The sequence below is a fragment of the Oratosquilla oratoria genome, chromosome 19 (assembly GCF_046742065.1).
Source record: "Oratosquilla oratoria isolate Oo_2021 chromosome 19, ASM4674206v1, whole genome shotgun sequence".
NCBI lineage: Eukaryota > Metazoa > Arthropoda > Malacostraca > Stomatopoda > Squillidae > Oratosquilla > Oratosquilla oratoria.
In genome coordinates, this window is record NC_134795.1 from 50,936,847 (window position 1) to 50,957,500 (window position 20,654).

The 20,654-nt window shown below is 39.7% G+C and overlaps 3 protein-coding genes across 5 annotated transcripts in view; 1 reads left to right on the plus strand and 2 right to left on the minus strand.

Moving 5' to 3' along the window:
* Positions 1-1,038, plus strand: part of Pfas (phosphoribosylformylglycinamidine synthase) — a 64,186-nt gene extending 63,148 nt beyond the window's left edge. Inside the window, exon 28 of the mRNA XM_076202990.1 lies at positions 262-1,038. Coding sequence (XP_076059105.1) covers positions 262-497 — 236 coding nt within the window. The 3' untranslated portion in view covers positions 498-1,038. The remainder of the gene's footprint in view (positions 1-261) is intronic.
* A 2,631-nt stretch (positions 1,039-3,669) lies between these two features.
* On the minus strand, positions 3,670-11,530 carry LOC143035878 (uncharacterized). Its single transcript, XM_076202991.1, has 2 exons — positions 9,660-11,530; positions 3,670-6,994 (listed from the first exon to the last, which is right to left on the minus strand). Exon 1 carries the CDS (start codon positions 11,528-11,530, stop codon positions 10,718-10,720), a length of 813 nt encoding a protein of 270 aa, XP_076059106.1. The 3' UTR covers positions 3,670-6,994; positions 9,660-10,717.
* On the minus strand, positions 10,809-19,953 carry LOC143035880 (c-Myc-binding protein-like). Of its 3 annotated transcripts, none has more exons than XM_076202993.1 (4): positions 19,798-19,953; positions 17,813-18,001; positions 17,340-17,485; positions 10,809-12,957 (listed from the first exon to the last, which is right to left on the minus strand). In XM_076202993.1, the coding sequence occupies exons 1-3, from the start codon at positions 19,801-19,803 to the stop codon at positions 17,369-17,371; spliced, it is 312 nt and encodes a 103-aa protein (XP_076059108.1). In that variant the 5' UTR covers positions 19,804-19,953; the 3' UTR covers positions 10,809-12,957; positions 17,340-17,368. The 3 variants fall into 3 exon arrangements, with proteins under 3 accessions (XP_076059108.1, XP_076059109.1, XP_076059110.1); XM_076202994.1 differs by lacking the exon at positions 19,798-19,953 and adding an exon at positions 19,577-19,756; XM_076202995.1 differs by lacking the exon at positions 19,798-19,953 and adding an exon at positions 18,984-19,491.
* Between the last annotated feature and the right edge of the window lie 701 nt (positions 19,954-20,654).

Consider the following 20,654-nt stretch of genomic DNA (forward strand, 5'->3'; position numbering starts at 1 on the left):
CTTTTAACCTCTTCAATATGAGTTAAATATTCACGCGCACATTAGCTGCCTGATGTACGATGATGCACCACAATACACACATTATAAAATTACAGCTGTTACACTTGTTCTCTTTCACACAGAATGTTTATAACCACAGAAAACTCAATCAAGCCTGCTCACATAATACAGTGATCACTCGGCTACAACTTCAAAATAAATATAATCAAGACGCTGATGCCAGCATCCTCATATACTCACTCGTGCCTCATGATGTTTCAGATGGTGTAGCTGGCCTAACTTCGCCCTGTGGTCGTCACTTGGCACTCATGCCCCACCCAGAGCGATGCACCGTGACATGGCAGTGGCCATACAAGAGCAACTTGGCTGCCCCTGGTGGACCCAGTACCTTTTCAGACTCTTATATCCCTCCTCCTGCTGAAGCCCCTGCCACTGCAGCACCCTGGGCTCGCCTGTTTCAGAATGCTTTTGATTGGTGTCTTGAAAATAGAAAATGAATGGAAATTAGTTGGCCAAGTGTTAATGATGTTATCTGTAATTTAGTTGTGATTGCCATTTCTTTCCAGTTATGTAGTGTTTCCAATTTAGAGATAAAAAAACAAACAATTTGTATTAGCTGTTAAGGTAACTAGTGAAAATTTTGCACTGTAAGAAAGAAAAAAGAAAATTCTTAAATGTGATTTAGTGGAATGCAGAGCTGGGCGCATTCCTAGGTGCGGCCCTTGGTGTCCTGACTACGTATGTATCGGTCAGGACACTGAGGAATGTGCCCAGCTCTGGCGGAATGTGAGAATTATATACCAACTATATATCATGCAAGATAGTGAAGAAAACCTGTTAGAAAGTAAATTTCTTCCATTGACCTGAGAGTAAGGATATTTCAAAATGTTATCTCGTCTGGAAATTTGTTAGTGTCTTGCCTAACAAGATAGGCAATTTTTATGCACAGTTGAACCATGAGAACTAACATGGTTCCATATTTTCTCAATCAAACAGACTTCTTCACTCTGAACTTTACAATAAAGATATTTTTTCATAGCTGCCCTTTTCATAAGACTATATTCCCTATTTCAATCCTTGTCAATATAAACAGATTATCTTATTGTAGACCATAGCAATATCATAAATAATGGTTACAAAATAAGTCTATAAGAGAACATTCTACCTGCTCATGTTGCGAGTTCAAATATAATTGACACTTTTAACTGTTTACATGCCCTTTCAGTTCACAAGTAGTCCTGTAAGGACCAATGGGTCTGTTGCTATTTACATCTCCTTTGTATCATTCAACATCTGACCTTAGGGTCAAATAAAAAAAATAGAAATGTAATTACAATCAAAGGTGTCCAAAAATAACATGCCTTGAGCTTTACTGACTGGGAACCTGCTACCCCACAGAAGCTGACATGTCCCAGGTGCTTTACTGATCATCATCTGTTTGATTGCCTTAGTTGTTTCTACAATAGTGGAAGCAGCATTCATTACCTCATTGATAGGACTTGGGGTTTCAGCAAGGATCTCCTCACAAATTGTTGACTGCCTAGCGGGCAGTGACGAGGTTTGGGTTTTTGAGGAGTGTCTCCCTTGCAGTGTCAGGTAGAGGGGGTGCTTCCTTTCTACCCCATACACACCCTAGAGTTGGTCATAATAGGCTTTCATGTCCTTGGCATTAGTGGTAATTTGCAGTTCCTTTGTCCTGTCCAGCTACCATTGGTCTCTCATACCCCTTAGTTTGGCTTGTGTTTGTTGCTGGAGCTGGTTGTAATGATCTTTCTTGGACTGAGAATTTTTTTGTTACATTAAGATAATCAATATGTGCTACACAAAGATTGTTAAGCAATACGCCAACATCTGCATCATTCTCATCAAAACAGTCCCTGTGTTTGCACACAGTAAAGCAGATTACATCAGTGGACTAGAACATATGTGTTTGGAGGACTTTCCAATGTCTGTCAGGTGGTCCATGGTCTATGTTGTCAAAGTCAGAGGGGGGAAGCTGTTAGATGGTTATCCAGCCAGGTTTGCAAAGTAGTGGAAGAGAGATTAGCAACATAAAGCTTCCTCATTTGGACATGTTAGTGCTGTCTCTCATTTGGGGAAAAAAAAAAAAATGATTTTGCAACATAGTTCTGCATGGTCTGAGAGGGGTGTTGTATCCTTAGCAGCCCATCTCAACTTGACATCATGCCAGTCTCACTGTTGGATTATGACAAATTAAATTTGGTGCCAGTAGTCAGACCATGGGTGTTTCCACGTTGTCTTGTTCTATTCTGCTGGAAGAATGTATTGTTGATGACAAGCTGTTTTGCAGTGCACATTGTCAGTCGTAGGGTGCCATTTAAACCTTAGCAACTAGTGCTGATTGTCCTGTAGAGTTTACACATTCCAAGTAGCAATGTATACACACTTCTAGTTTCTCTTTTCCTGTTCATGACCACAAGTTTGGATAATCAGCTTGCTGCAGTCAGTGAGCAGATTGGTATGGAGCAAACATCGTTCAGGGAACCTTTTCCCGCCCCCCTCCCCTTCAAGGGAAAGCAGTGCTACCTCTAAATAGAGCTGCTCTGTCACTTGGGCATGATATGAACTGTCATTCCACCATGTCAACAGCAAAGCAACGATCATACCAGAGTTTCCCACCTTGAGACTCGTGGCTAGGGGCTCCCAGCAGTATCCTCCACCTACTCCTGTCATCGCTTATCTCTTGCCATGGAACTTAAAATGGCAAAGTCAATGAAAGATGATGATGGTGATGAAGTTTACTAGAGTTGTGCAGACCCAATGTTACTCTCTCTTCTGAGATCACTATGGCAGCAGGTACAAAGGATGCAACATGTGGTAGATGGTCCCTAGTGCAGCAACTGCCCAGGATCTGCAGTATGCAGACTACCCTAACAGCTAGGAATAAGCAGGTTATAAGGCACCTACTTGTCTGACAGTCCTTTCACTGAACTTGTTGCTTATTTTATAGCAAAAGCAGTGGCGCCTGCTTCCCCACATCACACTCCACAACTGCCACCATTTGGTCCGTGACCACTTATTTGGGTAAACCCTTCTTTGTGGCTATCCCAAATACCTAGAGGATATCCCAGTATCCACCACCTGTAGACACAGTGGGTTGGGGTAGTCACCCCAAAATATCCACATAAGTGTAGGTTGGGTGTATATTTCAGCTCAGTCACTCCTTAAAGATGAAGACGATTTAGTTAAGTACTAATACAAATCATAATTACCTAAGAGTTGTGGGTCTCTTACAGAAGAGACCTGGGGCAATGGATTGATGAATGACCATTCCAGCAATAACCCATGATTCCCTGAAGGCACTTGGTACCAAAGATGTCCAGATGTTTTTTGAACTTGGCATTCACTGTCCTCCATATCTCAGTCATACAACTAGACTGGAAGCACAAGTGACTTGAAGATTTGGGTCTTATGTCCTCCTACATAAATACCAGCATTACTATATACTCTAGCTGAGTGGGTTCATAACACCATGATTATCCAATCTTTCAAAAGCCTTTCTGATATGACCTATCATGGTTATGCACTACACACTACAAAGATAAGTGAATCTTTCAAAGACCTCAATGTACTCCTTGAAGTATTTCAATATACCAGGTAAGGAATTCATACATAAATATAAAGTTTAATTGGACATTAATACACAACTTTTGTATGTGAAATTTATTAATACAAGTACAAAAATAGAAGGATAGACTTTTTATCTTCATAGTCTAACTTATTACAGTTCACATTTTATGTGATGGTGTTCAAGAAGATGACTGGAAGAGTCCTGGATGTGTATTATGGGGAGAAAGTGACAATGTCTGATCGTCATCAGGTGGTGGAAAAATGGAGAGTGGGTGTTATGTGAAGAAAGGAGGGAGGCCAAGGTGATGAAAGTTAGCAAGCTGAGGTAGAATAGGAAAAGTGGATGAACACCAGGTAACTCAGAGATGCAAATGGGAAAGAGGAAGTGGGAGAGGAGAAAGAGTGGATGGGTTTCAAAGTCAGGGTAACAAAATGTTCAAAAATGGTATGGGTTAAATGAGAGGGAACAGAAGGAAGGGTAATGAATGGTAGAAAGGAAGTGAAGCAAAAGTGAGAGATGCCATGAGAAGAGCAGATTCAAAACTTGTGTGAGAACTTTTGGAAAGAGATGGGGGAGAGAGGGATGGGAAAGGAGAGAGGGATGGGAAAGAGAGAAAGGAGAGTGGGATGGGAAAGAGAGAAAGGTGAGAGGGGGGATGGGGGGAGAGAGAGGGGGATGGGGAGAGAGAGAGAGGGGGGGAGGGAAGGGAGAGAGACAGGGAGGGGGAAAAAGAGGTGGAGAAGGGAGGTAGAGAGAGAGAGGGGGAAGGGAGATAGAGAGAAGTGAGAGATGAATAACTAAAAGAAATTAATAATAAATGCTTTGGAAGGATATTAATAGAATGCAGTGACAAGCTGGGTTGAGAGAAGTTAAAGGCAGTAGATCAGCAGAGTATTTCAAGTTGTTGTTGAACTTAGAGGACAAGGAAGCTATAACAGTGGTGCTTGGAGATACTACAGGAATAACTGGGATGGGTGAGAATAATGTGGCTATCACAAAAGAGGATGGAGTAGTAGTAGTATCGAAAGATACGAAAACTGGAAAGGCACCTGTACTGGATGGTTGCCATGTGAACTATCAAAGGGTGGAGTGGTAATAGTAAAGTAGTTGGTGAGACTGCTCAATGTGCGTCTTGGCAAGAGGAATACCCTCATGAATTAAAGGAGTGGATGCATAATCCTGCTACACAAATGCGAGACAGGTATGAATGCAAGTTTTAGTTTACCGAGTGTGGTTGGTCAGGAGCACGGGCAGGTGTTGAATGAGGGGATTAGGAGAACTAAGTGTGACTAAGGGAGAACAGTGGATTTAGGAGCTCAAGAGGTTGAATGGATAAGTTTTGTGGAATTTTTGTGGCATTGATGGACAAGATGTATGATAAGGGAGTTATTAGAGCTCTATAAAGCATATATTTTTGGAATAGGGAAGAGGCTCTGTTGAAGACAATAAAAAATAACTACACAAGTAATGGGGCAAATATGGTCAAGAATAGAGAGTGAATGGCTTAAGGTAAATGTGGGGATGTGTCTGAGTTGTGTGATGATGCCATGTTTGTTCAACATGTCTAGATGGGGTGGTAAAGGAGGTAAATTCAGGAGTACCTGGGCAATGTCTTCGACCCAAGCAGCATGGTGGGGAACTGGAATGACTCTTCATCTGAGAGGTGCTGAGTGGGAGGTGTTAACTGGGTTTTAATGCTCATACAGTGGTTGTGTGCTCTGACACAGTCACCTCCAACCTGGTGAGAATGAGAGGACATTTGAAGTGAACCAGTTATTTGCAGATGCCTGCACTTGTGGCTAATTCTGAGACCAAAGCAGTTGATGACTGAGTTTGGAAGGGTGTGTATGAGAACAAAATTATGAGCAAATGTGGGTAAAAGTAAAATGTTGGGATGTACATGGAATGATGACAATGACAGGCTGAATGGGAGTGTGATGGGTACAAAGTCTGCAGAAGTGGAAATTTTTAAGTATCCAGGGGTCACATATAGTGGTAAATAGATAAGTGAATCAATCATCTGATTGACTGGTTTGAAAAGTGGAAGCAGAAGTTTTAGAATAAAGCAAGTTAATAATAAGTAAGATGTGTCAAGAGAAATAGGTATTTATGGATGAATGGAAAGAGGTCTACAAGAGTGATTGTACACACAGTTATATGCAACAAACTTAACACTGAAGACTGTACAGGAAGCAGAAAGGAAAAAATATTAAACAATGTTCAATTAATATGATGGGTGTTCCATAAAACAAGTTAGAAATGTGGAGGTAAAACAAAGAGTGGGTGAGGGAGGAAGATTGTTATACATAGTAGACCATAGTGTGGGTGGTTTGGGTATTTGGAAAAAATTAGTGATGAAAATCTAGCAAAAAGTTTGGAAAGTATAAGTGGATGTGGTTTGCTCAAGATAAAGACTAAGTATAAGATGGATGGTTGGGATGAGGGCTTTGGTTATACATAGTATATTTGCTGAGCAGGGAAGGAGTGCAAAAATTAGGAGCAAATGGAGGAAGACTGAGAATGAATGAAGGGATGACTTGTTCTATTCTACTTCATGGACAAGTAGAAGAGATGGGGAATGCCGCAAGGTGAAATGGTGTGAGTAAATTAGCTATGTCATTCTCTAGTGCAGTGGTTGGCAACACTTGTAGCTAGAAGAGCCATTTTTCAAAAGTTTAATAAAAAAAAGTTGAATATATATATATATACACATACATACATATACCAAGGCTTTTTCCCCCTTACAAGGGAGGTAGCCAAAAAGGAAAAGGCATAAAATCATTCCCACCCATTCCATCCCTGAATACACTCCACACCCCTCCACCCTCCCTCTCATCTTAGCACCTCCTGGATGATGGGTCATCCCTGCACCTTGTCCACTGCCCTGGGTCAGAAGCAGTGTCGCAAGACACAGCATATCAACAGCAAGGCCGCTTCATTAAATCGGTGACCCCTCCTCTCCGTCCCCCTATGCATAAAGGAGAAGACGGGGAGAAATCCCTTCGGGCTGCATCAAAATTTGCTCACACATACTACCTCACCCCCCATCCCCCTGCCCATACACACACACACACACACACACACATATATATACATACAGTCACCTCTCAATTAACACAAGTTTAAATGACACATTTTTTATTTAAAACAAGTTTATATTTAAGGAGATACGATTAACTAACATGATATTTTCGAATTAATGCATGTTTACTCACGCGCACCCATGCTACCTCTTGCAGGAACTGCATTGAGATGCTCTTAGTTTCTCCCAATCCAGGCACTTGCAGTCCTTAGTCTGAAGCTAGCACACACTGTGAGTGGAACAGTTCTCTGGAATACACTCCTTTTTCACCTCTTCTATTATGGCACCCAAGTGTCCTTCCACCTCCTCACAGGAAAGTGCTGCCAAAAAGTCAAAAAAGACTCACTATTGAAATGAAGTTGGAAGTTTTGGATTGGCATGCTAGGGGAGAAAAGACCTCCGTGATAGTGCATGCTATGGGACTAAATGAGAGCACAATGCATACCATCAGAGCAAGTTCTGACAAGATCCATGCTAGTGCTGTCACTGGTACATCAGTCTTTCACACAGTACTCCCATGATGTTGGAGAGGATGGAGAAGTTGTTGAAACAATGGATTCAACACCAAAACATGACCAATGCCCCCATCAGCATGGCCATTATACAGGCTAACGCTGTAAGCCTCTACAAGGATGTGCAGGGCATGGGCAAGGAAGACAAAGGCAAGGCTTTCCAAGGCAGTTCTGGGTGATTTTGTAATTTCAAGCAGCACACCAATTCCAATGTAGCAACTGCCAAGATATATCTAGCTACCCTCAAGACCATCACTGAGGAAGGTGGCTACACTGCCAAGCAGATTTTTAATATAAACGAGACTGGTCTATTTTGGAAAAACTGCCTGGTCAGACATATATCTCAGTAGAGGAGTCAAGCGCACCTGAATTCAAGGTCTCCAAGGATTGCCTTATTCTTATGTTGGGTGCCAATGCTAAGGGGGATTACAAGAGAATGTTCACTAAAAAGGATCTACAGGAAGCACCGTCATTGATAAGGGAAGCACTTGACATTCTTGAAGCCAAGGACCCAAACACAGGGCCCTCACCCTAGGGGGTACATATGCCCTGGGGCAGCACATTTAAGGGGCAACAATTCTAGTCTGAACATGCCACCCACAATGCTGACAAAATAATCATAATAAAAAAAGGTCAAAAGAGCCCTAAATATTTCACTGCAATCTACAAATTTTGTGTTAGAATCAACAGAATATGAAATATTTTTCCCTTATCCTTTCAGCAATAGGGACATTAAATACAACTTTAAATCTTTTTATTTCATAAGCCAACAGCTATAATAGGCAGTAAGGGATGGTGGAGATAGGAAGTGGTGATAGGGGAAGGGGGGTGTTAATGAGAACTTTGCCACGGGGCAGCACTTAGGCACGTAACCTCTGCCCGAACATCAACAGAAGTGCAACTGTATCAAGAAAAGTCAGCCGAATTGAAATGCTACAAAATAATGCTTCATCAAAAGAAAAAGTTGACAACTCAGACAAAATTTGATCAATTCTTCCACAAGAGGACAGAGGTCCAAGAGTCAGAGGAAAAGGAAGGACAGCAGGGTGAGGAGGGAGAGTGGGATGAGGAGTCGGCAGACAACGAATCAACAATGATGACAACCAGTGATGCTCCAACAAAGTTATGGTGAGTGTGAGGATGTGTTTTTGTTGTCAGTGACTTACAAATATATAACAATTCTTTTTGTAGAAAACTTTAACTTGAAAGTTATCTTTGTCACCAACAGAATGGGTAGTCAGAGGATAAGGAAGGAGGCAGGAGAGGTCGAGAGTGGCAGGTAAAGGGACTGGCTAGTGAAGGGAGCGGCTGGCAACAGGAGCACGGGGTGAGGAGGGATGGTGGCCAATGCAAGTGTTGAGTGTTGAAAGTGAATTATAAATGTAAAGAAAATGAGAACATGTGTTTCTGTTGTTTCTGAGACCTAATTTATTAATAATGTTTTTTGACTGATAAAATCCCCAAAATAGGCTGACTTTTCAAGTGTCCTGGTACGTAACCTCCTTAGGGTTATGTAGTATGTGTGAGCCAAATTTGACGCAGCCCGAAGGTATTTCTCCCCGTCTTCTCTTTTTATGCATGGGGGGACGGAGAGGGGGGGTTGCCGATTTAATGAAGCGGCCTTGCTGTGGATGTGCTGTGTCTTGCGACACTGCTTCTGACCCAGGGCAGTGGACAAGGTGCAGGGATGACCCGTCATCCAGAAGGTGCTAAGATAAGAGGGAGGGTGGAGGGGTGTGGAGTGTATTCAGGGATGGAATGGGTGGGAATGATTTTATGCCCTTTTCTTTTTGGCTACCTCCCTTGTAAGGGGGAAAAAGTCTTGGTATATGTATGTATGTAAGAAGCTTCTGGAGCTACACAAGGATCCTGAAAGACCCACATGTGGCTCCTGAGACAGGTTGCCAAACACTGCTCTAGAGCAACTCTTCTGAGCATTGGGGACAGGGCAACCTTTCATCCCCAGGGAACTAAGATGGGATGGTTGGCTGAATGGATTTCATTTTTCATAAGAACATAAGAATGAAGGAGACTGCAAGAGACCATAAGGCCTACATTGGGTGTATGCTATGACTTAGCAACCCTCTTTACAGGTGGAAAGGGGCTTCTGTACATACATTTTATTTAAAAAAGTTAACAACAGCCTGACAAAATATCTAGTCGGCATCTGACAATATTTTATATTCTACAACCCATATCCATAAAATGTAAAAAAAAAAATATATATATAAATAAATGTACTTTCTTTAAATAATACTATACAGTATATGATAACTTTGATAATGTCCAGAAGTGGAGATCAGTGAAATGGGTGGACTGGTTATTTGAATACCAACAGGAAGAAACCTAAAACTTAGGAAATGTATCCAACAACCAAAGTTGACCCCCCACCCCCACAAAAAAAAATTTATAATAATAGAATATATCAAATAAACACATAAAAATATATACATAAAGTGAATAAATAAATTACCTATAAAGTAGATTGACCAGGCATGATTGATAGACATCTTCACTCCTGCCATGCCTTCCGGCTTAATCCATTCAAAGGTTGCACCTTGTTTCTTTACCAGCAATACTGCCAGCTCATCCTTGGTACATCCCTCTCATAGAGCAGGATGTCACCTCAGTGTGTACATTCTCCCACATGTATCACATGAGGACATTTTAATTTGTTTAATATCCTGCCCCCCTATTTTTTGGTATACCATTTTTCTCTCACTCCTAATGTTATTAAATTATAAACAAAACCTGAAATACTGGGGGTATTACATATATCCATATACATATATATATACATATATAAATATACATATATATATATATGTATATATATATATATATATATATATATATATATATATGCATACACACACACATATTCTATTTGCATACCAAGAGCTTTTTCCCCCTTATAAGGCGGGTAACTAAGTTAGAGGCACATACCTATTCTCACCCATTTCCCTCCCCTCCACCACCCTTTCCACTCTTCCCACATATATATTCACACTCACACACATATATATATACAGTATGTATGTATATGTGTGTGTGTGTATATATATAATATATATATATATATATATATATTGTGACATGTTAAAGGTGGGTGAGGAAGACATGATTTAGAATCCAAGTTTATTTCTGACTAGTTTCTCACAAAACGCTTCTTCAGAAGAAGCCTTCTGTGTAAAACTAGTCAGAAATAAACCTGGATTCTAAATAGTTGCTGCCTAACCCATATATATATATATATATATATATGCACACACACATTTATATATACATGCTGTATCTTGCTACATTACTACCCTTGGCAGTGGGCAGGATACAGAGATGAGAGGGAGGAAACGGAGGTGGATGGGAGTGAAATAGGTGGGAATGGGTATGTGCCTTTTGATTTGGCTACCTCCCTTGTAAGGGGAAAAAATTCCTTTGGTGTCTGTGTTTGTGTGTGTATTTATTTACCTAGCTGTATTACATGGGAAAGGAGCTATGCTCACAGTGACCTGTCTTTGTATCTTTCAGCATCTACTTTGTTCTCAAATTCTTGTATAGTTTTTGCACACACAGTTGCCTCATCCAATTTGTTCCAGACATCCACCACTCTGTGTGGGAACTATTCTTTTTCAGATCTCTTCTATAACTATCCTTTTTGAGTTTCTTTTCATGTCCTCTTGTTTTTCTTTTATCCCACTTTAATAAATCTTCTCTGTCAAGGACTTCCATGCCTTTCATGATTCTGTAAATGGCCAGTAGATCTCCTCTTTCTCTTCTTTGTTCCAGGGTTGGTAGTTCCAGTTTGGACAATCTTTGTTCATATGTCAATTTTGAAAGTGTTGGTGCCATCTTTGTCGTTGCTCTTTGGATTCTTTCTAATTTCTTTATATTCTTTTTTGTGCTGGGTGTCCATAGCGTCACAGAGTATTCCAATCTTGGTCTTATCAATGTGACTAATATTTTCTTTACCATTACCTCATCTAAGCAGTTAAAGGCCACCTTTACTGACTTAAATAAATTGTAGGTTTCTCCAACTGTTTTGTTAATATGCTTCTTTGGTGACATATCTTTGTTAATAATTACTCCTAGCTCCTTTTCTGAACTAACTATTTTTACTTCTTTTGTACCAATTTTATATTGCCCTGATATTCTATTTTTACTTTTTCCAAACTCCATTATACTACATTTCTTGATGTTGAAGTTCATTTTCCACTTTTGGCTCCATTCCCAAACTTTGTCCAGGTCTCTCTGTAGTGATTCACAGTCTTTTTCTGTACTTACTTTCTTTAGTAGTTTTGCGTCATCTGCAAAGAAGTTCATATAAAATTCTACACCTTCATCCATGTCATTTATATATATGTCAAAAATTATCAGAGCTAATACAGAACCTTGTGGGACTCAACTTATCATTTCTTCCCAGGTCAAGTTTTTGTTTCTAAGTACCACCCTCATTTTTCATCCACGTGTGTGTGTGTGTATTTACCTAGTTGTATTTTGCAGGTCAAGAGCTATGCCTGTAGTGACCCACTGTTATTTCTTTCTGAATCTAGTTTTTTCTTAAAGTCATGTATAATTTCAGCACTCACTGTTTCCTCATTCAGCTTGTTCCAGATATCTATCACTCTGTGTGGGAAGCTATTCTTTTTCATATCTCTTCTGTAACTGTCCTTAAGTTTCTTCTCGTGTCCTCTTGTATTTCTTCTGTCCCATTTTATTAGGTCATCCCTATCAAGAGTTTCCATCCCTTTCATAATTTTGTAGATGGTTAGCAAATCACCTCTTTCTCTTCTTTGTTCCAGGGTTGGTAGATTTAGTTTATCAAATCTTTGTTCGTATGTCAAATTGCAAAGTGTTGGTGCCATCTTTGCAGTTGCTCTTTGAATTCTTTCTAGTTGCTTTATGTTTTTTTGGGGAACTAGGTGTCCATAGTGACACTGCGTATTCCAATTTTTGTCTTACCTGTGTAACTAGTATTTTCTTTTCTTCAGATCTTTCTATAACTATCCTTTTTGAGTTTCTTTCCATGTCCTCTTGTGTTTCTCTTGTCCCAATTTAGAAAGTCCTCTCTATCAAGTATTTCCGTGCCTTTCATGATTCTATAGATGGTCAGTAGGTCTCCTCTCTCTCTTCTTTGTTCCAAAGTCAGTAACTTTAATTTAGCCAGTCTGGATTCTTTCAATTTTCTTTATATTCTTTTTGGTACTGGGTGTCCATAGTGTTGCAGCATATTCCATTCTAGGCCTTATTAGTGTGACTAATATTTTTTAATAATTTCTTCATCCAAATAGGTAAACACCACCTTTATCGATCTTAGAAAGTTATAGGATTCTCCAGCAATTTTGTTTGTTTATCGGAGGACAAGTCATTTGAGATAATTACTCCCAGGTCTTTTTCAAATCTCACTTTTACCTCCTTAGTTCCAATTGTACATTGTATATTGTGTGCGTGTGTGTGTAAAAATATATACAGTATGATGCTTCAGTTTAACATCACAAACTCCCATTCCAGGAGGCTAGGATGGTGCCCCTTACAGAGGACTACATAGTGTGGAATTTAATGAACCATGCCCTTGGTTCAACTTGTTGGAGGCACAGTTTGAACTATATATATATATATATATATATATATATATATATATATATATATATATATATATATATATATATATATATATATATATATATATACACATATAAAAATCTATCCTGTATATATGTTCTTCATTTTCATGAAACATGATTTCTTTTTCATGATGAGGGACTGGGTGCCATCTGTGTGAACAAAACAGAATACAGTATATTAGAGATACAAAACATAACTAGAGCACATACCCTAGCCAACATAACTATCACCAAAATCTTGAAAACATAGTTTTTCTTCTTAGAAATATCACCAGTGATTCTTCTGGAGACAAGTAAGCAAATTTCTGAGCTTTAGATGGAGAGAGTGAGTGGTTTGAGGTAAAGGTGGGCCAGTGTCAGTGATGTGTTATGTTGGCATGGCTGTTCAATGTGTACATGGATGAGGTGGTGTGGGAGGTAAATGTAAAGGTAATGGCCAAGGGATTGGAAATGGGTGACCTCTTCAATACGAGTCAAATTCTTGTGCACAGCATTGGATGCCTGATGAAAGATGATTCGATGATGCATCACAATACTTGTGTTATAAAGTATAAAGTTACTGATGGTTAATTTGTTCTCTTTCCCTCTAAGTAACAATAAACACAGAAAATGCAATCAAGCCAGTTTGCAGAATTCAGGGGTCACTCAGCTACAACTGCAAAATAAATATAATCAGAACCTCAATGCTGGCATCCTCCTATACCCACTCACCCCTCGTCACACCTTCGTAGGCATCATAGTATGGAAGAGGTTAAAGAAAATGGAGAAAGGTGGGAGATGAGCCAGTTGTTTGCTGACTGCACTGTACTTGTGGCAGAGTCATAGGAGGGATTAAGGGAGTTAGTGATGGAGTTTGGGAAGGTATATGATAGGAAAAAATTGAAGGTAAATGTGGGTAAAAGTAAGGTGATGAGATGTACAAGGGGAGGATGGTAGCAAGTCAGAAGTAAGTCTGAAAGGAAAATGGCTGGAGGAAGTGGATAGCATTAGGTATTTGAGGTTGCATGTAGCAGGAAAGGGAGGAGTGGAGATGGGATTAAACTGTGGATTGAGAGAAGCACGTAAATGTCTTGGGGGACTAAAAAGTGTAATAAGAAATAGGCAATTGGGAATGGATGCAAAGAAGAGATTATATGAAGAGATGATTGTGCCAACAAGTAGGGGGAGACTTGGAATTTGAGAAGCAGAGAGGAAAAGTTTGAATGTGTTTGAGATGAAATGTCTGAGAAGTATGGTACAGGTTACAAGGTTGGATAGAGTGAGAAATGAGGAGGTGAGGAGGAGAGCTGGGGAGGAAAAGGAGATGGCAGATAGGGCTGATGAAAGAGTACTGAGATAGTTTGGACACATGGAAAGAGTGAAGAAAGATTAGGAAAAGTGTGGAAGGCATAATTGGAGGGAGTGAACTTGAGGGGACACCTGAGGATGAGATGGATGGATGGGAGTGAAAAGGGTGCTGAGCAAGAGGGGAATGTCTGTTGTGCAAGGATGGGAGAAGGCAGGAGATAGGGTTGAGTGGAGGATGGCTGTGTATAGATGATGATGTGATGCAAGGAAGGGAGAGGTGGAGGGTGGGGGGTATTTAGTGAGTTATTATGAGTGAATGATATTTTGATGTGGATGTGCTAAGTCCTGCTACATTGCTTCTAACCCAGGGCAGTAGGCAGGATACAGGGATGATCCATCATCCATGAGGCACTAAGATGCAAGTGGGAAAAAGGTGGTGGATGGGAGTGGAGTGGGTGAGAATGAAATGGGTGAGTGGGTGTATGCTTTTTGACTTAGCTACCTCCCTGTAAAGGGGAAAAAGCCCTTGGTGTATAGTTTTGTTGGCTTAGAAAAATAATAATACATACATATACCAAAGGCCCTTTCCCCCTTACAAGGAAGGTAGCCAAAAACAAAAGACATAAAAAAACACTCCCACCCATTCCATCCCCAACATACTCCACTCCCCTCCACCCTCTTCCCTACCTCTCATCTTGGCACCTCCCTGCATCTCACCTACTGCCCTGGGTCAGAAACAGCATCACAAGACACAACACATCCACAGAAAGGCCGCTTCATTAAATCAGTGACCACCCCTCTCCATCCCCTCATGCAGAAAAATAATAATAAAAAATAAAGGCCCTCACAATTGAGCAAATTGGTGAGAGAAATATATATATATATATATATATATATATATATATATATATATATATATATATATATATATATATATATATATATATATATATGTAAGAGGCCAGTAGTGTATTGAAATGCTTTTTTTCCCCTTATAAGGGAGGTAGTCAAAAAACAAAGGCATAAAAACCACTCCCACCCATTCCATCCCCATCACACTCCACTCCCCTCCACCTTCTTCCCTCCTTCATATTTTGGCTCCTCCTGGATGATGGGTCATCCCTGCATCCTGTCCACTGCCCTAGGTCAGAAGCAGTGTTGCAAGACACAGCACATCCACAGCAAGGCCACTTCATTAAATCAGTGACCCCCTCACTCAGTCCCCTAATGCAGAAAAGGAGATGGGGAGAAATCCCTTCGGGCTGCATCAAATTTTGCTCACACATAATCCCCATCCCCCACCCGCTCCACCTCATGCATCACAACATCATCCATATACAACCATTCTCCACTCACCCCTGTCTTCTGTCCTCTCCCGTCCTTCCGCAACAGACATTCCCCTCCTCCCCAAAGCCCCTTTTATCCCATCCATCCATCTTATCCTAGGTCGCCCCCTCATGTTCACTCCTTCCATATCTGCCTTCCACACATCTTTTACTAGTCTTTCTTTTCACACATTCTTTCCATGTGTCCAAACCATCCCAATACTCTTTCATCAACCCTATCTCCCAACTCCCTTTCCACCCCTGTTCTCCTCCTCACCTCATTTCTCACTCTATCCAACCTAGTAAACCCTATCATACTTCTCAGACACCTCATCTAACATTCAAACTCCTTCTCTCTTCCTCTCTTATGTTTCATGTTTCTGCTCCATACAGTACTGTCTGCACACTCCTTCAAACAATCTCCTCTTAGCATCCATTCCCAAGTGTTTATTTCTCATTACACTTTTTGATCCACCAATGCAATCTACATTCTACCTCCACCTCCACTTCTCCCTTTTCTGCCACATTCGCACCCAAGTATCTAAAACTATCCACTTCCTCCAGTCTCTCCCCCTTAATACTCACTTCCAGTCTCCTGCCACTTTCACCCCTTGTACATCTCATCACCTTACTTTTACCCACATTTATCTTCAATTTCCTTCTTTCACACAATTTCCCAAACTCTGTCACTAACTTCTTCAATCCCTCATCTGACCCTGCTACAAGTGCATTGTCGTCTGCAAACAACAGCTGGCTTACCTCCCACTTTTCTCCATTTTCTTTATCCATCTCCAATCCCTGACCACCACCCTTGCATTTACCTCTCCCACCACCCCATCCATGTATAAATTGAACAGCCAGGGTCACATAACATATCCCTGACAAAATCACACCTTTACCTCAAACCACTCACTCTCTCCATTTCTAATCCTAACACAAACTCTACTACTCTCATAAAAACTCCTGAGTGCTCTTAACAGCTTTCTTCCTATACCATATATCTGCAATACCTCCCACAGTGCCTTCCTGTCTACCCTGTCATTAGCCTTTTCCAGATCCATAAAGGCCCATAAAACATCCTTAACTTTTCCTATAGCTATCTCACATATTTGTCTTACCACAAAAATCTGACCTATGCAACCTTTACCTGTCCTAAACCCACACTGTTCCTCACCAATTACTCCCTCTGTTCCTCTCCTATTCCTCTCAACCAAGACCCTCCCATACACCTTCCCAGCTACACTTAACAAGCTAATCCCTCTGAAACTACTACACTCACACTTGTCCCCTTTTCCATTGTAAAGTGGAACTATACAGGCACTCCTCCAGTCCTCCGGCACTCTACCCTCTCTGAAACAAAAATTAAATAACCTCACGAGCCAGTCCACCATCGATGTACCTCCTTTTTTCAGATATTCTGCAAATGTTTTGGAAAGAAATTAAGAAAGAAAGAGGAGGTGAATCAAGTAGAGAAGAAAAGGTAAAAGGTGCAGATGGAGTGATGATAATGGAAGAGAAGGCAGTAAGAGGAAGATGGGCAGAGTATTTTAGGGAGTTGCTAAATGTGAAGGAGGATAGGAAGGGAAAGGTAGTTGCAGTGGGAAGTGCTAAGAAAATGACTGATGAGTGAGGAAAATGGAGGAGAAATAAGGAAGGATGAAGGGAAGGCAGTTGTTAAGATGATGAGAGCAGGTAACATACCTGGTTTGGATGGATATATACATACATATACATATATACATAACATACATACATATATATATATATATATATATATATATATATATATATATATATATACACACACAAGGAAATCTAAATATCATGTACAAGCACAAAGCCAAAGATGATTAATGCACTTCAACAAAAGCAGTGAGATATAATTGGAAGTGCATGAAATAACATTTGTGTTTTCCTCACCTGCCCTAAGAAACCCTCTTTCAAATATTCTATTCAGATTGTTCTGCTGCAGGAGAGGCTTCTTGGCTCTCTGCCTGGGCCACTTTCTCCTTCAGGCTTGCATTCTCCTTTTCTAATTTCTCTATGGTTTCTTGCATCTCTTTAACCTGAAAAGACACAATCAAACAGTCTTTGTAATAACAAAAGTTATTATCAATATGTATAGCCCTGCTATATAAAGGGATGAGAGACAAGTATGGATGTAGCAGTTTCAAAGGGATCAATCTGTTAGAACTGTAAGTGCTTAGAAAAGGGTATGAAGATAAAAATTCTGGTGGGGGATTCCTTGAACTTGAAAATTCATATGATAGGACTAACAGGAAAGTTTTGGGTAGATTATAAGTATAAGGAATAGTTGGTAGTCTACTAAACCCAATGAAGTTTTTTCCCCCAAAAGTAAAATCATTCCTTGTACAGCATATACAGTACCTTACCTTTTCTTCCAACATCTCCATCTGATATTTTTCCACCACTACAGCTCCAAGAGCTGTCGTGATGTAATTCAGTGCATCCTGAGGTCTGTCTGGTTCTTCATACAAGTCCACAAATACTTGGGTTAAAGCAGACATCACTCCCGTTTTCTCCATGTATGTGCGAAATTTTTCCCGTTCAGAGTCCATGACCTGTTACATTGTAAGAGCATAGAGGAATCTATTACTGGAATGATCTTTCCTGAAGTCATGTTCATTGGATATTTTATTTATATGTTCTCGAAAAAAACTGACAAAAGTAAATGACACTAGGAAAATGTAGTAGAATCATCTGCATATTTGGAGGTAACTGGATGATATGTATTGATGCTATTTCATAAAGTTTATGATTTATGTAGCTAAACTGTTGGTATGGAGTGCTTTGAATCCAACTGAATACATCTATTCCTCTAATGTACATCTCATGACTAAACTACAGCTTGTCTAACTCAACCCATTGATACAATCTTTCAGATCTGCACATTTACCTAGCCTAACCATAGAACCACAATATGGGTAAGATCCCTTGAACCCCCTTACCTTGCTTACATCAGCATAATTTAATTTACCCAACTGGTTCCACAATGTTATGAAGCATATGTTAGGAAGATATACTGAATTAGGTCTGGTATTCTGATTTACTGAAAGGTTTGAGCTATGTTAAGCACAAAGTCATGCCTAAAATTTAATTCTGCTTAGGATTTAAGGTGCTAACGAGGTACAATGTGTAGCAATACTGGATTGGGTTCAGTAAAATAAAAAACTTTCAGACACGGAAAACACATTACCAACACTTACCAAATGTTCACGTTTCCTTAGTATGAATATATAATGGAATAACAGTAATAATAATAATAATGGGGTCCACTACAACCACTTCAGAACACACGCAAACTAAAATCCTCCCCATATAACAAATTAAATGATAGGCACAGTTTAACCCCTCAATCCAACTCATCCATCCCATTACATAACACTTGGACTACCAATGAAGAAAAAAGAATCCTATCTAAGCATCTACAACGTACCACATGCTCCATGCAATACTTTGATATTAACACAGAATACAGATATCAAAACAAGCACTCCAAGATCATTCACCAAACTCCTCTATATATTCTTAGGAGAGAAATACCTTTCAAGAGTAGCAAGAACCCCACTAGCACAACTGTATTTAGGTCACTCTTCAACTTTACAATGAGCACCACATCCTATATTGCCCCAGTCTAATCTTATCAAGACAACACAATACTTCTTTCTCAAGGGACTTATTGGCACTTGCATTGGTCACTGCCAGTTAGTAGTTACCTGGGAGACCTAGGGGAACAAATTGGGTGATACAAAAGGATTGCTGGAAATTTAATTTGCCGTATTTAGCACAGGAAGGGTGAGGTAGCAACCTGAGAACATTATTCTTAAGTTATACCACTACTGGTAATGAAGCACAGCACAAGGAATATAAAATAAAGAAAACTGAACGTCAATGACAATTGCCTGAACCCCAATTCTCCACACATGGACCCTCCTAGGCTAATGGCTAAGTTTTCATTTGTACAATACCTACGATTTCATACAAATCTTAATCAACATAATGGCACTTAATATTACAACTAATAAAGAAAATAATAAAGATGGCAGCTCGCTGTGTTGGACATACGGTACTTTAAAAATTCCTGCTCACAAATTAAACTTATGAGACATATAAAAGACTAGTTTGTTTGGTTTTACCAATAGCTTTAAAGCCTGTTGCACTTCTGGAAATTACTTGAATTCCGGTAACTATTTCTGACAGTTACACAATATATTTTTAATTCTGGCACGACTCCGCCTTCAACAACTCGAACAGGTCGCATCTCTATTACATAATCGTGTTTGAGTAGTTTTTGTTTTTCAAGAGAAACAGTAGTGTATGTGTTCACATTACGCAAGAAAAGTTAATAATTACATACACTCATTACGTCAACAGACGAAAATATGTTTGAACGGGCCAATTAACTGCCTTAGATACGTCAGCAGTGATTATTTATGTTTCGATAACCATCGAGAGAATATATCCTAATGTATCCATGATGATGATGTAACCATCAACAGTTTCAATTCTGTGCATTACAATTCAATAAATGTATGTGGAAATAAACGACCTCGAAAGAAAATTTAAAGAAAAAGCAAATGACAAATATAACAATATATAATAAATAATGGACCAGGGAGACAATATCAAAATATAATAATTCTCGGAACAAATTCATAAGTAGCAGTCGAAATACATTGGAACGGTGCAACCATGTGACAAAGACTGCATAATGTACACTACTGACACTACACAGGAACAAGAAATGGTAAGGACAAATATACAAAACAGAATTCAGAGATGCGAAATGCAACATCGATCTAGCGAGGGGATAAATTATGGAGAATACAAAAAACATTCGAAGTTCAACAACAATTACGAAAATTAATGCGCTGGGTCTAAATGGTGTTAAACCTATAATGTGAAATACATGTTAAAAAAAATGGCCGGAAATACTGACAATACAGTTACACGAGATAGTTGATAAAACAAATATCACAAAAGCTGGAAGAAACCGAAGACAAATAAAAAAACACCACAGAAGAATTTAGACTAACATGTAATAAAATAATATAATAAAAAGAAGGAATGTAAACAGAAAATAAAATTGTTATATTAAAGATGCACAAACAGGGGAAATACAAGACAAAAATATGTGGTGTGAACATGGTACAGACTGGGGAGGGGGGGGCGCAGTTGGCACCCCCGGCGCGGGGTCAAAAAGGTCAGAGAAGG

Coding starts and splice junctions, on each gene's coding strand:
- LOC143035878 (XM_076202991.1), bottom strand. CDS start 11,530: ATGGATGAAGGTGTAGAATTTTATATGAACTTCTTTGCAGATGACGCA.
- LOC143035880 (XM_076202993.1), bottom strand. Junction 17,486..17,812: donor TGGAGATGTTGGAAGAAAAG/GTAAGGTACTGT, acceptor GTGTCTTTTCAG/GTTAAAGAGATGCAAGAAAC.